Source organism: Bufo bufo, chromosome 6, assembly GCF_905171765.1.
Source record: "Bufo bufo chromosome 6, aBufBuf1.1, whole genome shotgun sequence".
Taxonomy (NCBI): domain Eukaryota; kingdom Metazoa; phylum Chordata; class Amphibia; order Anura; family Bufonidae; genus Bufo; species Bufo bufo.
In genome coordinates, this window is record NC_053394.1 from 181,260,138 (window position 1) to 181,278,314 (window position 18,177).

The window sequence follows — 18,177 nt, forward strand, 5'->3', positions numbered from 1 at the left end:
TCAAATATTTGCCCCCGTGCTTGTTTTCCCGCTCAGTATGCTAATACTGAGCATCAGTACAGGGAGGAGGAGACACCAGCGTTTCTCAATTGGCGTCTCCTCCTCCCTGGCTGTGCCGCGGTCCAATCGCAGCCTCACACTCTCTGCTGCGATTGGACGGCGGCACAGCCAGGGAGAAAAAAAAGCTCACCTTCTCCCTGGCTGTGGCGCTCTCCGCTGTGATGCCAAGGAAAGGTATTTAATTAAACTAACAAAAAAATCCATGAAAGGTCCTCTTTAATGAGCTGGGACAAAAATATTTTCTCTCTAGAAAAGAGAGTCAAGATTCCTCCTCAAGTAAAAGTGGAGACTTATGACGGTAACCACGGGTGCCAGCAGCTGGGGTTGGGGAGCTCACTCTTCTCAGTTGGTAGTTCAAGGCAGATGGGATTACACCATAGCTTATGGATCATCAAATCTAAGAGAACTCTTTGCAGTTTGGGAATCTTTGAAGGCCCTTCTTCTGGAGATCAGAACAAGACATGTAAAGGTACTTTTGGACAATATGAACAAAGGGTGGACAAAACGCAAAGCCTTATCATTAGGCCTCCAGCCACGAACGTGTGTGCCCCGTGGCTGTGCTGCGGGCCGCAATGCACGAACACCGACCGTGGGGCAGCGGATCGCGGACCCATTCACTTTAATGGGTCCGCGATCCGCCCGTTCCTCAAAAAGATAGGACATTTACTATCTTTTTGCGGAACTGACAGTACGGGACGAAACGCCCGGAAGCACTTCGTAGTGCTTTCGTAGGGTTCCGCTCCGTGCTTCCGTTCCGCACCTCTGGATTTGCGGACCGATTGAAGTGAATGGGTCCGCATCCGTGATGCGGAATGCCCACGGAACGGCGCCCATGTATTGCGGATCCGCAAATGCGGTCTGTAATACAGCAACGGGCAGCACATGTTCGTGTGCAGGAGGCCTTAGTGTCGGCATAAATTTTCTCTTGGGCAGAAAAAAAATCTAGCCTCTATCTCCGCAGTCAATCTAAAAAGGAAAGACAACTAGATAGTGGACTTTCTGAGCAGGGAAAATCTTCAGTCAGATTGCAGAAAAATTGAGTTTCTCAGTTCTAAACTGGGACAAGGGATCAAAATATCCTAGGTTCTAGCATCCTAAGAAGGCTAAACATTACTGTTAAAAAAAGTTTTAAAAAAATGTTACAAAAAAAATAAAAAAATTTCCATATAAAAATTTTAAACAATAAAACAATAGACAAGTATCATTGCCTCTGAAAATGTCTCAACTATTAAAATGTATAAATATTTTTTTCCGCTGCAGTGTAAGACATGTGATTCGCCATTTTTGGTCACCTTATCGCCCCAAAAAAATTGAACAGTGATAAAAAAAATGTTCCCACCAAAATAGTATCAATAAAAACTACAGTTCGTCCTGCAAAAAACAAGCCCTCATACAGAAATATAAAAGTGATGGCTGTCAGAAAAGGACAATGCAAAGAAATATATATAATGGTTTTATTGATTTTTAAGGTTTTTATGTTTGAAGTAGAAAAAAAAACTATACAAGTTTGCTATAGCCATATTCGTATTGAGCCGCAGAATAAGGACATCATGTCATTTTTAGCATGCAATTAACACCGTAATATCAAAATTGTATATATTGTGAGCTTTTTATATTTTTCGACAATTTTTTTCCCCCTTTTTTCAATGCAAGATGTTGTAAATTATATGGTGCTTTTAAAAAATACAACTGTATCCTGCAAAAAAAATAAGCCTCAAATGACTTTATGAACGGAAAATTAAAAAATGTTATTTCTTTGTCCTGCTCACTGAGAAGGCCGCACATGCTCAGTTTCATCCTTCAGCTGCCTCCTGAGCTGTGATAGGGAGAGCATGGACATGCCCCCTTAGCTGTAGCAGAGAAGACACTCCCCTTGAGCTGTCAGCTTGATATAAATCCAGCAGAGTAATGAATGGGGAGATCTCTGGACCCATGTGAGGTACAGGGCAGGTTCTAGCTTTGTTAGAAAGAAATTGTTGTGTACTATATGATGTCTGATTTTAATTTTTTACATTAGTTACGGGATAACCCCTATAAACATTTTCTCTTTTTTCTGCCAAAGGTGGTATCTCCTTTCTTTTTGTTCTCCGATCGAATCAAAGGAAGAAAAACTGTTTCATAACCTGGATGTCTGTAGATGTGTACTAAGTTACCTTACAAGCTATAAAGAGTTTTCTGAAGTCAGATCATCTATATTCCGTTTTTTTGGACCAAATAAGGCGCAGGCAGAAAGCCATATGGATTACGTCAACTATTGTAATATGCTTTCAAAGAACATTACTCCCCCGGAAGGGTTGAAGGCCCATTCTACTTGCTTAGTGTCAAGCTCTTGGGCTGAAACCGCTACAGCCTCATTAGATGAAATCTGTTAAGCAACTACTTGGCCTTCCCCGTCTATCTTTTTAAACATTATGTTAAATGTGCTTGAGAATCAGGATTTATCATTTGTTCGTAAAATTCTGACTGCCGTAGTTCCACCCTAGAGGTTTTTCTCTGATAATCCTTCTGAGTGCCATTGTAAAGGCGCAGGGAAAAGAGGAAAATTATACTTACCAGTAATTGGATTTACCTGTAGCCTCCACAACGGCACTGGTATTCCCACCCTTCTTTTGATTTGTCTATATTCTGCCTTGTTTTGTTACATTTTGATTTTATAATATAAATAGATTTATTGCATCAATTTCATAGTCCGTTATTCACCGGAACAGGTAAAGGGGAGGGGGCTTTTATTGATTGATGTCTACATTGTTTCCTATCCCTGGAGAGTAATTTTCATCTTTTGTGTGCCTTTTTGGTTAATAGGCGAACAGACCCTTCCCCTATACTACAGTGCCCTTACTTAGGACAGCATAGTCTGACGACAGATCTTTTTTTTTTTTTTATTGTGTCCTGCTTCATAAACATTTAGGGGCACATTTATTAAGACCGGTTTTAGACACTGGTCTTAATAAACCCCTGCACTGACAGTGGATCCTCTTCAGAACTTTGACAGATCCTCCACCACTTCTAATTGTAAGACAGCTTACCATCAAATTGTGTCCCACTAAAAGGTGGCACTCCTCAACCAAGATATTTACACCCACTGTGGTGTGTGGTGAAAAAAGGAGTATTATCTTATAATTAGAATACAACCTCTGTATAGAAATTGAGATATGACTGTTGAAAAAAAACATATGTAGCACTCACTTTACTGGGGAGGATGTCTGTTGGATAAAGCTCAAGACACCTCCAGACAGAGCCCCCCTAAGTCGGGTTCGCTTCTAAGATGGTGGAGAATGATGGCAGCCGTAAATCCAGCGTCAGATCGATTTTTCTTTATTCAAAACACACGGCACGTTTCGGGGGTCTGAAATGGCCCCCTTCTTCAGGAGTAGTTACAAATACAGTCTATAAACATATAACTAAAATAGCAGGTTTTATACCTTTAAGAAGAAGCTTGGCACATCTTCAAATCATGGGAACTGGACCGGAAGTGACGTGTCCTGCACATCACTTCCGGTAATGTGCGCTCCACAGTGGAACGCATCGCGATATTTATCTAAAAGAATTCTTAAATAAAATAAAGTAAAATAATATATATGTAAATTCCCATCGTTGCAGGGCTATATGGGGGATTTTTTTTTTGTGTGGAGCCTACGGCCACAAATGTATATGCACACAAGAAGGCTCCAAAGACCGAAATTGTCGCTGGTCAGGACGTCACTTCCGGTAATATGCGTTGCAGGGTGAGACGCTTAGGAGCATTCAATCAGAGGAGCTGGGGGAGTGTTAGAGTGAAACGCATATGAATAAATGTGCGTTTCACTGTAGAACGTGCAAGATGATACATACAGATAATGATATTAATTAATATTTCAATAAGATAAGGAACTTCATTATTGTAGTATAAAAGTTGACGGTAGGCAAAATTTCAAAAAATGTATACCCAAAGAGATAAAAATTTATTAGAAAGAACTGAAATGACAAAGAATAAGGTTTATTCTAAGGATGCATGTAACTGAGAGGGGGAATATTCTGTATATGCATATATTATAAGAAATATATATTGTAGCGGGATTAGCTCACGGGACCGCCGTCTCCTGGGATAGACGGGCGCTATAGGCACATAAAACACAGTCCAGTCCAAGCAAGTATGGTGCAACTGGCCTCAGCCAGTTTTATTGACTTTTGCAGAAAAATAATTAAACAAAACAGTTCAAAACAAATGAAATACCTGGCCGTCTGGCCACTACTTCTAGACAGGCAGTAGTCCCTAAATACATGAAACTGAGCCTTGTGCCCAGCTCCATCAACAAAACACACTGTTGTTTTTACTCACACATAAGGGTTCTTCCCAGGAGCAGAGAGATCAGCTAGTGAGCTGTTTGCCCTTTTATAGCACACTCAGGTTCCAAGGTGATTAGCCACAGTTACCCTGAATACCTGGAGTGGCTAATTGGAGCAGGGACCCACCCAACTCTCCCTGCTCCAAGCAGCCAGGCCCTTCTAACCAGGTTTTTAACAAAACCCTTGCAAAGAGAAAACCTAGTTTTCCTTGCTGTCAATTCCCTGGCTGCTTTTTAGAACGTATAGGACAGGAACCTAGGTGAAATGTAGACTCCTTCTACCACTTTCCCCCTGGTCCTGTCACATATCCTCCCCCCCTGTTTCGACCTTGGGGTAGGAACACTCTGTGCCCTTAAACAGTACATCCTGGACAGGGCATCTGCGTTTCCAAGCTGACGCCCGGGCCTATGTTCAACTGTAAAACTATAATCTTGAAGAGACATGAACCATCGGGTCACTCGCCTGTTTTTCTCACGGTTTTGGCACATCCATTTAAGGGGTGCATGGTCAGTTACCAGTTTAAATGTTCTCCCTACCAAATAATACCTGAGAGCTTCTATGGCCCACTTAACTGCCAAACACTCCTTTTCTACAATGGAGTATTTCTTTTCATGTTCATTTAACTTTTTACTCAGGTATACTACAGGATGCTCTTCCCCAGCCCTTACTTGCGACAACACAGCCCCTATACCAACATCCGAGGCATCTGTTTGCACAATGAACTCCTTTTTAAAATCTGGTGTGACTAACACTGGGTGGGCACATAGAGCCTGCTTCAGGTTCTGAAAGGCCTGTTCCGCTTCTGTGGTCCATTTGACCATGGTTGAATCCTTCCCTTTTGTAAGGTCTGTTAAAGGGCTCGCAATGCTGGCAAAATTTTCAATAAAACGCCTATAATAACCAGTTAAACCTAGGAATGCTCTGACTTGTTTTTTGTTCAAAGGCCTTGGCCAGCTCTGGATGGCTTCCACTTTGTTTATTTGAGGTTTTATAACTCCTCGCCCAATCATGTACCCCAAGTACTTTGCCTCTTCTTGCCCAATGGCACATTTTTTTGGATTCGCTGTTAACCCTGCTTCCCTAATAGAATTCAGGACGGCTTCTACCCTGGGTAGATGACTTTCCCAATCCGTGCTATGGATTATCACATCATCTAAATAGGCAGCTGCGTATCTACGATGTGGTCTTAAAATTTTGTCCATCATCCTCTGAAATGTGGCCGGGGCCCCATGCAAACCAAAGGGAAGGACTACATACTGAAAATGGCCATCAGGGACACTAAAAGCAGTTTTTTCTTTGGCCCCCTCAGTCAACGGTACTTGCCAGTAACCTTTTGTAAGATCTAATGTGGTAAAGAACCTAGCATTACCAAGCCTATCAATCAGCTCATCCACTCGAGGCATTGGGTAAGCATCAAACTTTGAGACAGTGTTCAGTTTCCTGAAGTCATTACAGAAACGTACGGTGCCATCAGGTTTGGGAACCAAGACTATAGGACTAGACCAGTCACTATGGGACTCCTCTATAACCCCTAACTGAAGCATTGTTTGGACTTCTTGGGAGACAGCTTTACGTCTAGCCTCAGGTATTCTATAAGGCTTTTGGTTGACTCTGACCCCTGGTTCGGTTACAATATCATGTTTAATTATATCTGTTCGACCAGGTAGCTCAGAAAATACATCTTTATTTTTCTGTACAAACTCCTTTGCCTCTTGGGTTTGAGATCCCGACAAAGTGTCTGCAATTTTTACCTCTGGTATCTCAATGCTACATTCCTTCTTCCCACTGCTGTAAGCTGCTAACACCTCTCGGTCCTTCCAGGGTTTGATTAGGTTCACATGATAAATTTGGTAGGGCTTACGTCTACCTGGTTGGTGAACCCGGTAATTCACCTCTCCGACCTTCTCAACTATTTCATAAGGTCCTTGCCATTTGGCCAAAAATTTACTTTCTACTGTGGGGACAAGGATTAATACCCTATCCCCAGGGTTGAAGTTTCTTACTTTAGCCGACCTGTTGTAAACCCGGGACTGACTCTCCTGGGCCTGCAGCAAGTGTTCTTTTACAATGGGCATTACTTTTCCAATCCTTTCCTGCATTTGGGACAAGTGTTCAATCACACTTTTGTAGGGTGTAGCCTCACTCTCCCAGGTCTCTTTGGCAATATCCAAAAGACCCCGAGGGTGCCGACCATACACTAGCTCGAACGGAGAAAATCCGGTAGATGCTTGAGGCACCTCCCGTACAGAAAACATAAGATATGGTAAAAGACAATCCCAGTCTTTCCCATCCTGTGCCACCACTTTTCTGAGCATCCCTTTTAAGGTTTTGTTGAACCTTTCAACTAATCCATCCGTTTGGGGATGATAAACTGAGGTACGCAAGTGAGTTATTTTCAACAGTTTACACAACTCTTTTGTAACCTTTGACATAAAGGGCGTCCCCTGGTCAGTGAGTACTTCTTTAGGTATGCCCACTCTAGTAAACATCTGGAACAACTCCTTGGCTATCACTTTTGCAGAGGTTTTCCTTAGAGGTATTGCTTCAGGATAGCGGGTAGCATAATCAAGGACAACCAAAATGTATTGGTGACCTCTGGCAGACTTAACAAGAGGTCCCACCAAATCCATTGCAATCCTCTCAAAGGGAGTTTCAATAATCGGGAGTGGTACTAACGGACTCCTAAAGGTCGCTACCGGGTTGTGTAATTGACACTCTGGGCATGAATCACAGTATTCTTTTATCTCTTTATGTACCCCGGGCCAATAAAACCTCTGCAAAATCCGGTCTTTGGTTTTTTCATAAGCCAAGTGCCCTCCTAGCACATGTGAATGGGCTAGATCCATCACCTTTTGGCGATGTGAATTTGGGACCACAAGTTGCTCCACAACCTGCCCATTTTGCTCATCAACTCTATATAAGAGTTCATTCTCTATAGAAAAATGGGGAAATATTTTCTCTACCCCAGTATCTTGAGGTACCCCATTGACTACTTTCACACTTTGCCATGCGTGGGTTAATGTTGGGTCCCTGAGTTGAGCTGTCCCAAAGTTATCATTGGAGACTGGCAAGTCAGGGAGACCAATTTCCGGGACATCATCAGTATCACCTGCAAGCACTGCTAAGGGAAAACTCTCGGTTTCACTCTGGGTCACCCCTACTGTTTGCACATTTTCAGTCTCAGCCAGGGGAATGGGATCTACAGCAGACCCACTTAAACACTTATCAAGCATATTCCACATTTTCCAAAACAGAGGAAAATCACACCCCACAATGACAGTATGCAACAGACTGTTTACAACCCCCACTTCATGGGTTACTTTCCCACACGGGGTTTCAAAAGAGACTATAGCAGTGGGGTACTCTTTTGTATCCCCATGTATGCAGATGACCCCCATCTGTCTCTTTTGCAGCTTCCTAGTGTCCACCAGGCTGCCATGCACAAGAGTCACTAGACTACCAGAGTCCAACAGAGCTTGAACTGAGTGTCCTTCAATCACCAAGCTGCAAGTTTGTTGCTCCATATCTGGGGTCGGCAAGGCAGAGTAGGCAGGTCCCGCAAACAATGACCTCCTCCGCCCATTGTCACACTCCATAGGCTCAGCCAAAGGACAGTTGGCAGCCACGTGGCCCAGTCCTTGACATCGCCAGCAAACAATGTTTTTGAACGCCCAAGGCTGTCTAGGGCTAACTGGCTTAAGAGGTCTGGCTAATAGGTCAGTCTCAGTTCCTACTTTACGGCCCTCCCTCGCCCCCTTTAGATTAGGAACAGTCTTACCGCGATCAGTAGACTTCTGGCTCCCTGGGGCCGGCCAAGTAGGAGAGAGGTCTTGGAGATACTCCTCGGTGTTCAGATACCGCTCCACTAGGGCGACGAGCTGATCCACATCCCTGGGGTCCGCTTGTCCCACACAGCGCTGTATCCGAACTGGTAGAGCACAAACAAACCGGTCCAGGACCACTCTTTCCACCACCTGAGTGGCTGTAGATACCTCTGGCTGTAGCCATTTTTTTGCCAGGTGAAAGAGATCATACATTTGCGACCTCGCTGGTTTATCCAATTGGAAAGTCCAGTTGTGCACTCGCTGGGCTCTGACCGCAGATGTTACACCCAAGCGAGCGAGAATTTCTGCTTTCAGTTTTGGGTACTGTCTGGCATCCTGCTCACTCAAATCATAGTAGGCTTTCTGTGGCTCCCCACTCAGAAATGGAGCAAGGGTGTCTACCCACTGTTCGGCTGGGAGTTTCTCTCTTTCAGCGGCTCTTTCAAAAATGGTAAGGTAGGTCTCCACATCATCCCCTGCTACCATTTTTTGAAGGGAAGCTTGCACTCTCCTCCCCACAGAGATGGATTCCTCCTGGACATGGGGCCTTTCAGCCAGCACCGCTATCTGCTCCACCAGACTTTTATTAAGCGATTGCTGTTCTCTGAAACCAGCTTGCGTAGTCTCCATGAACAACCGATTGGTTTCCTGCTGGTTAGCATTCGCCTTTTGGAGCTGTATGTTAGCCTGGATCAGCTGTTTCAGCACTTCCTCCATATCTGCACTGTTTGTTTTTTTCAGAACAGCAGACTTAACCCAGGACATAAAACTTGCTGGATTTTTGTGCCAGCGCAGCCTCCACCATATGTAGCGGGATTAGCTCACGGGACCGCCGTCTCCTGGGATAGACGGGCGCTATAGGCACATAAAACACAGTCCAGTCCAAGCAAGTATGGTGCAACTGGCCTCAGCCAGTTTTATTGACTTTTGCAGAAAAATAATTAAACAAAACAGTTCAAAACAAATGAAATACCTGGCCGTCTGGCCACTACTTCTAGACAGGCAGTAGTCCCTAAATACATGAAACTGAGCCTTGTGCCCAGCTCCATCAACAAAACACACTGTTGTTTTTACTCACACATAAGGGTTCTTCCCAGGAGCAGAGAGATCAGCTAGTGAGCTGTTTGCCCTTTTATAGCACACTCAGGTTCCAAGGTGATTAGCCACAGTTACCCTGAATACCTGGAGTGGCTAATTGGAGCAGGGACCCACCCAACTCTCCCTGCTCCAAGCAGCCAGGCCCTTCTAACCAGGTTTTTAACAAAACCCTTGCAAAGAGAAAACCTAGTTTTCCTTGCTGTCAATTCCCTGGCTGCTTTTTAGAACGTATAGGACAGGAACCTAGGTGAAATGTAGACTCCTTCTACCACTTTCCCCCTGGTCCTGTCACAATATATATAATAAAAAAATTATATATATATATATTGTAGGGATTTCCCAAATGGTAGCCTTCAGATAAATACACAGTAGCCTTTTAGTGGTGGAAATCAAAGTAATAAATGTCTTTTATTGTTGGCACACCATAATTCAACAGGCAGTAGTGATCAGCTTACTTCAGCTGACACTTAAAGAAAAACAGTTCAGTCTTGAATCTCAAAAATCACATAGAAAGTTTTAAGGCACAGTACCGTACTCCCCACGGAGTGGATGGGAACCTTGCTTTGTCCTTTGTCTCTCAGCAGAGACCCTCTGGTTTTCACTCGGCTCCAAAAACACACAGCTACACAGAGCTTCACCATCAGCCAGGTAATCACACCACTGACCCTGCTGGCTGACTTTTTGTAAGCCCGTCAAAACCCGGCCTGGACCATGGGGAACAGCCAACCCTCCCTGCACTTTGGCTGCTCCCAGTAAGAGCCGGCCCGGATTAGCTTTTCACAGCTATGCTAACTATCAAAGTGTCCATCAGCAACTGCTGCGGACATTTGCACTACTGGCTCCTACTTCACCGAGGCCAGGAACCTCGGTGACACATATCTTCCATCTATGATGGTCCCTTGTGCCTTTCTACATATCCCCCCCCTCTGCCCAAAGCCGGGGGTCTGGGCAACTCCAGCAAACATGCAGTGTACTCTGGATAGGGCATCCGCATTTCCTTGTAGCCTTCCCGGCCTATGCTCTACCGAAAACCTAAAGTCCTGTAGAGCTAGAAACCAACGGGTGACACGGGCATTCTTACCCTTTTTCTCTCTTAACCATTGCAGAGGGGCATGATCCGAGACCAGTGTAAATCTCCGTCCCAGGAGATAGTATCGGAGACAATCAAGGGCCCACTTAATGGCTAAGCATTCCCTTTCAATTATAGAGTAATTCCGCTCTGCCGGGGACAGTTTTCTGCTGAGGTAACACACGGGATGTTCCTCCTCATTTATGACTTGAGACATTACTGCCCCTATGCCTACTTCTGATGCATCTGTCTGAACAATAAAGTCCCGGGAGAAGTCAGGGGCTACCAAGATGGGCTGTCTACAGAGGGCGGACTTAAGTTTTTGGAAGGCCTCTTCAGCCTCCGGGGACCACTTGATCACAGCAGACTTCCCCCCTTTTGTAAGGTCGGTCAGGGGTACTGCTATTTCTGCAAACTTAGGAACAAATCTCCTGTAGTATCCCACAATACCGAGAAAGGCTTTGACCTGTTTCTTGGTAAGTGGGCGGGGCCATTTTTGGATAGCTTCCACTTTAGTTACTTGGGGTTTTATTATACCTCTTCCTATGATATATCCCAAGTATCGAGCCTCTTCCAACCCCATGGCACACTTACTTGGATTTATAGTGAACCCGGCCTTTCGTAGTGCATCTAGGATGCTCTGAACTTTACTGAGGTGACTCTCCCAATCTTGACTGAAGATCACTATATCATCCAAGTAAGCGGCCATATATTCCCGATGTGGGCGTAAGATTTGATCCATAGCTCTCTGGAAGGTGGCAGGGGCCCCTTGCAACCCAAACGGCATCCTAACGTACTGGAAGGACCCTTCCGGTGTAGCAAACACAGTTTTTTCCCTAGCTTCTCTCGACAACGGAACTTGCCAGTATCCCTTTGTAAGATCCAGGGTCGTTATGTATCGAGCTGGCCCTAGCCTCTCAATGAGCTCATCCACCCGGGGCATGGGATAAGCATCTACTTTGGACACCTCGTTTAATTTTTGGTAGTCATTACAAAATCGCCATTCTCCATTGGGCTTCGGGACTAGCACTATGGGACTAGACCACCCACTTTTTGATTCCTCAATTACCCCCAGTTTTAACATTCTCTGGACCTCTTTGGAAACTATCTCCCTTTGGGCCTCAGGTATCCTGTACGGTTTTAAATTTACTCGCACCTGAGGTTCTGTTAGAATTTCATGTTCCACGACCTTGGTTAAGCCAGGGGTTTCTGTAAACAAGTCCCTATTCTGCTGTAACAGGAGATGGCATTGGTATTTTTGGGAAGGGGACAGGGTTTCGGCAATTTTTACATTGTCGATGGTGGCGTCTGGTTGGGTCAACAGACATGGGCTCTCAGGAGGGTCCCTATCCTTCCATGGTTTTAACAAGTTGATGTGGTAGATTTGATAGGGCTTTCTCCTACCTGGCTGATATACCCGGTAATTAACTTCGCCCACCCTCTCAGTTATCTCATAGGGCCCTTGCCACTTGGCCAGGAACTTGCTCTCCACTGTGGGGACTAAGACTAAAACACGGTCCCCAGGACTAAACTGTCTAAAACGGGCGGTCCTGTTGTATACGTTCGCTTGCGCCTCCTGTGCTTGGAGCATATGCTCTTTCACAATAGGTGTCATTTGAGCTATTCGCTCCTGCAATGTAGTCACATGTTCAATGACACTTTTGTAAGGCGTGACCTCACTCTCCCAGGTCTCCTTAGCAATATCTAACAGGCCTCGTGGATGCCTTCCATACAACAACTCAAAAGGCGAGAAACCTGTTGACACTTGGGGTACCTCTCTGATTGAGAACAGTAGATAAGGCAACAGGTAATCCCAATCTCTGCCATCTTTCTCAACCACTTTTTTCAACATGGCCTTCAAAGTTTTATTGAAGCGTTCCACCAGGCCATCTGTCTGTGGGTGGTACACTGAGGTTCGCAACTGGTTAATTTTTAATACTTTACAGAGATCCTGCATGACCCTGGACATGAACGGGGTCCCCTGGTCAGTCAGGATCTCCTTGGGCAGCCCTGTTCTGGAGAAAATCTGAAACAGTTCTCTGGCTATAACTTTAGAGGTAGCTTTCCTCAAGGGCACCGCCTCAGGGTATCGGGTAGCATAATCCATTACCACTAATATATATTGGTGCCCCCTTGCGGATTTTACCAAAGGCCCGACTAAATCCATCGCAATTCTCTCGAATGGTATCTCGATAATTGGTAATGGTATTAGAGGGCTGCGGAAGTTTGCGACTGGAGGGGTTACTTGGCACGTGGGGCAGGATTGGCAGTAATCCTTAATTTCCCTGTAACACCCGGGCCAATAAAACCTCTGCAAAACCCTTTCAAGCGTTTTCTCAGCCCCTAAGTGTCCCCCTAATACATGGTTATGTGCCGGGTCCATTACCATGCGTCGGTATGCTTTAGGAACCACGAGCTGTTCAACTAATTCTTCCCGGATTTTAGTCACCCGGTACAACAAGTTTTCATTCATTGCAAAGTGAGGGTACCTTTCGTCTGCCCCTGGCTCTTGAGGTGCCCCATTTACTACCCCCACATTGTTTAAGGCCCCTTTTAGAGTCCAACCAGAGAAAAAAAAAACAGCTTCTGACATTTAACTTGTTGCTGCTTCAAGCAATCCTGGGTGTGCACGCATCCTCCACCAATTGTAGGGATTTCCCAAATGGTAGCCTTCAGATAAATACACAGTAGCCCTTTAGTGGTGGAAATCAAAGTAATAAATGTCTTTTATTGTTGGCACACCATAATTCAACAGGCGGTAGTGATCAGCTTACTTCAGCTGACACTTAAAGAAAAACAGTTCAGTCTTGAATCTCAAAAATCACATAGAAAGTTTTAAGGCACAGTACCGTACTCCCCACGGAGTGGATGGGAACCTTGCTTTGTCCTTTGTCTCTCAGCAGAGACCCTCTGGTTTTCACATCAATTGTTTTTTATCCGGAGTGCTGTCCGCTTTTCGTCTTTATATATATATATATATATATATATATATATATATATATATATAGATATAGATATAGATATAAAGAAGTGGATAGTTATAATTAATATCATTATCTGTATGTATCATCTGGCATGTTCTACAGTGAAACGCACATTTATTCATATGCGTTCCACTCTAACACTCCCCCAGTTCCTCTGATTGAATGCGCCTAAGCATCTCACCCTGGAACGCATAGTACCGGAAGTGACGTCCTGACCAGCGACACTTCCGGTCTTTGGAGCCTTCTTGCGCGCATATACATTTGCGGCCGGAGGCTCCACACACACAAAAAAAGTCCCCCATATAGCCCTGCAACGATGGGAATTTTTATATATATATATATATATATATTATTTTACTTTATTTTATTTAAGAATTCTTTTAGATAAATATCGCGATGTGTTCCACTTTGGAGCGCACATTACTGGAAGTGACGTGCGTCACACATCCCTTCTGGGCCGGTTCCAGCGATTTGAACATGTGCCAAGCTTCTTCTTAAAGGTATAAAACCTGTTATTTTAGTGATATGTATATAGACTGTATTTGTAACTACTCCTGAAGAAGGGGGCGATTTCAGACCCCCGAAACGCGTTAAGTGCCATGTGTGTTGAATAAAGGAAAATCAATCTGACGCTGGATTTACGGCTGCCATCATTCTCCACCATCTTAGAAGTGAACCCAGCTTAGGGGGGCTCTGTCTGGAGGTGTCTTGAGCTTTATCCAACAGACATCCTCCCCAGTAAAGGGGGTGCTACATATGTTTTTTCTCAACAGTCATATCTCAATTTCTATACAGAGGTTGTATTCTAATTATAAGATAATACTCCTTTTTTCACCACACACCACAGTGGGTGTAAATATCTTGGTTGAGGCGTGGCACCTTTTAGTGGGTCACAATTTGATGGTCCCCTTAGGTTTTTTGGGAGGCTTATCACTGAGCCCCAATTACCCATACCCAGACCGTGACAATTTACTCGTTCTGCCGGTTAGCATTGCTATACCCTGACCACGTGGCTGCCTTCCCTTAAATATTTAACATTTCCCCATAGGGTTTATTCCTTCTCTGTGTTCTGGTATCTACTATCCACCTTCCTGGCTCCCTGTCACTTTATATATTCTGGGTATACACCCTTTGTCCAAACCTCTTTGTTTATTTGATTTTTTCATTTTTAATTTCATATGCACATTTGTATAACAGTTTTCTATTCTCTTATGTTAAGGAGGAGAACACGGGAGTTGAAGAAGAGACGTATGTAAGAGTTGAACTGCAGTGTAAGGAGGAGGATATCTCAAGAGATATTGGTACAGGTTTGTAGTTATGTGAAAGAGTATTTTTCTTAAAGGGAATCTGTCACCTGGTTTGAGCATATTAAGGGTTTACCATTGCCATGTACAATAAAATACCTTATTTCTTGCTGTAGTCTTTATTTTTTGTTTCATGGTTTCATTAGCGATAAAATCCACTTTATGTTATGCAAATGAGTGTCCAAAGTGCCCAGAAGGGCGTTATTATCCTAATCTGGAGCCCAGAAACTCCCCCCGTACAGTGCCCAGCCCGCCTTCCTTTAGAGCCCAATCACGCCTCTTCCAGCATAAGTAACTGCCCACACCCTAACTCTTTGCCGCCGCCCCCCTCCGCTATGTGAAATCTCACACAGGTGCAGTACCGTGGACTGCCTGCGCGATGTAGAAGCTCCTGAGGGCAACAGCTTCAAATCTGTCACTGGGCATGCGCCGAGCATGCACCGAGCCCAGTGACAAATTTAAAGCTATTGCCCTCAGGAGCTTCTACATCGCACAGGTGCAGGCATTTCACGGTACTGCACCTGCGTGAGATTTGGACACTCATTTGCATAACATAAAAAGTGGATTTTATCGCTAATGAAACCATGAAACAAAAAATAAAGACTACAGCAAGAAATAAGGTATTTTATTGTACATGGCAGTAGTTACACCTTAATATGCTCAAACCAGATTCCCTTTAAATGTTTTTTAAATGTTAGGAGCTTTTTAAAATAACACTCACCTAGTCATCAATATGGAAAACGGGACAAGTCCTTTAAAAGACCTCTGGGCGACATTTTTTCTTTTTTTTTCTTTTGTATTATGTACCTTTCTACTGTATTTACAGGGAAAAACAGACCCCTGTGGGGACATTGTACACAGGCAGAGTTGATCAACTCTATGCTATATCTGAGACACCCGGTGTTCTGTCAGAATACTATACCTTATCCGAATGCTATACCCTCGTCACTTCCGGTGACGCGGCCGCACCGGAAGTGACGAGAATCAGCTGGAGGAGGAAGGGGTGCGGCGCTGCACAAGCGCAGTTCCACGGGTACGTGAAAATTATAGCACCGCCGCAGGAGAAGCGCCCACTTAATGCACATGCGCAAAACCATCCGGGACATACTGCGCCCAGAGCCACGGCTGGGTAGGAGAGGGTGCGCACGTGCGGCTATATACTCCCGTCGGCCACACACATCAGGATTACACCGCGCGTGCGCACTCATGGGTAGGTAGATTTGACAGTGCAAAACGTTCCATCAGATCTCTCTACCGCTGAGTGCGCATGCGCGGTTTAATCCTGATGTGTGTGGCCGACTGAAGTATATAGCCTCTGGTGCGCACCCTCTCCTACCCAGCCGTGGCTCCGGGTGCAGGCACAGTATCTCCTGGCCGGATTCGCGCATGCGTATTAAGTGGGTGCTTCTCCCGCAGCGGTGCTATAATTTTCACTTACCTATGGATCTGCACTTGCGCAGCGCCGCACACCCCCTCCTCCAGCTGATTCTCGTCACTTCCGCTGCGGCCGCGTCACCGGAAGTGACGAGGGTATAGCATTCTGATAAGGTATAGTATGCTGACAGAACACCGGAAGTCATCACCAGATCCAATAGAGGAAGCAGCATAGCCTATTCACTGCATAGTGCTCATTGAGTGCTATGTATAGAAGACATGAGCAGATTCTTTAACCCCTTAAGGACTCATTTATTTCACTTGGCCATTTTTTGCAAATCTGACCAGTGTCACTTTAAATAACTTTAAAACGCTTTGACTTATCCAGGCCATTCTGAGATTGTTTTTTCGTCACATATTGTACTTCATGACACTGGTAAAATGAAGTAAAAAAAATTCATTTTTATTTATAAAAAAATTGCAAATTTACCAAAAATTTGTAAAAAATTGCAAATTTCCAAGTTTCAATTTCTCTACTTTTATAATACATAGTAATACCTCCAAAAATTGTTATTACTTTACATTCCCCATATGTCTACTTCATGTTTGGATTATTTTGGGAATTATATTTTATTTTTTGGGGATGTTACAAGGCTTAGAAGTTTAGAAGCAAATCCAATTTTTATGGACCAGTTCAGGTCTGAAGTCACTTTGCGAGGCTTACATAATAGAAACCACCCAAAAATGACCCCATTCTAGAAACTACACCCCTCAAGGTATTGAAAACTGATTTTACAAACTTTGTTAACCCTTTAGGTGTTCCACAAGAATTAATGGAAAATAGAGATACAATTTCAAAATTTCCCTTTTTTGGCAGATTTTCCATTTTAATAATTTTTTTCCAGTTACAAAGCAAGAGTTAACAGCCAAACCAAACTCAATATTTATGGCCCTGATTCTGTAGTTTACAGAAACACCCCATATGTGGTCGTAAACCGCTGTACGGGCACACGGCAGGGCGCAAAAGGAAAGGAATGCCATACGGTTTTAGGAAGGCAGGTTTTGCTGGACTGTTTTTTTTTGACACCATGTCCCATTTGAAGCCCCCCTGATGCACCCCTAGAGTAGAAACTCCATAAAAGTGACCCCATCTAAGAAACTACACCCCTCAAGGTATTCAAAACTGATTTTACAAACATTGTTAACCCTTTAGGTGTTCTACAAGAATTAATGGAAAATAGAGATACAATTTCAAAATTTCACTTTTTTGGCAGATTTTCAATTTTAATAATTTTTTTCAAGTTACAAAGCAAGGGTTAACAGCCAAACCAAACTCAATATTTATGGCCCTGATTCTGTAGTTTACAGAAACACCCCATATGTGGTCGTAAACCGCTGTACGGGCACACGGCAGGGCGCAGAAGGAAAGGAATGCCATACGGTTTTTGGAAGGCAGGTTTTGCTGGACTGTTTTTTTTTACACCATGTCCCATTTGAAGCCCCCCTGATGCACCCCTAGAGTAGAAACTCTATAAAAGTGACCCCATCTAATAAACTACACCCCTCAAGGTATTCAAAACAGATTTTACAAAGGTCGTTAACTCTTTAGGTGTTCCACAAGAGTTATTGGCAAATAAGATGAAATTTCAGAATTTAAATTTTTGGGCAAATTTTCCATTTTAATCCATTTTTCCCAGTAACAAAGCAAGGGTTAACAGCCAAATAAAACTCAATATTTATGGCCCTGATTCTGTAGTTTACAGAAACACCCCATATGTGGTCGTAAACCGCTGTACGGGCACACGGCAAGGTGCAGAAGGAAAGGAATGCCATACGGTTTTTGGAAGGCAGATTTTGCTGGACTATTTTTTTTTTTACACCATGTCCCATTTGAAGCCCCCCTGATGCACCCCTAGAGTAGAAACTCCAAAAAAGTGACCCCATTTTAGAAACTACGGGATAGGGTGGCAGTTTTGTTGGTACTAGTTTAGGGTACATATGATTTTTGGTTGCTCTATATGACACTTTTTGTGAGGCAAGGTAACAAGAAATAGCTGTTTTGGCACCGTTTTTATTTTTTATTTACAACATTCATCTGACAGGTTAGGTCAAGTGATATTTTTATAGACCAGGTTGTC

The 18,177-nt window shown here is 43.9% G+C and overlaps 1 protein-coding gene across 2 annotated transcripts in view; it reads left to right on the top strand.

Moving 5' to 3' along the window:
• The window catches only part of LOC121003959 (zinc finger protein 73-like), a 156,011-nt gene that overhangs the window by 62,208 nt on the left and 75,626 nt on the right, over positions 1–18,177 (top strand). The window contains exon 4 of one of the 2 annotated variants that reach the window (XM_040435943.1): positions 14,581–14,668. In XM_040435943.1, coding sequence (XP_040291877.1) covers positions 14,581–14,668 — 88 coding nt within the window. The remainder of the gene's footprint in view (positions 1–14,580; positions 14,669–18,177) is intronic. The other variant, XM_040435944.1, reaches the window with a different exon arrangement.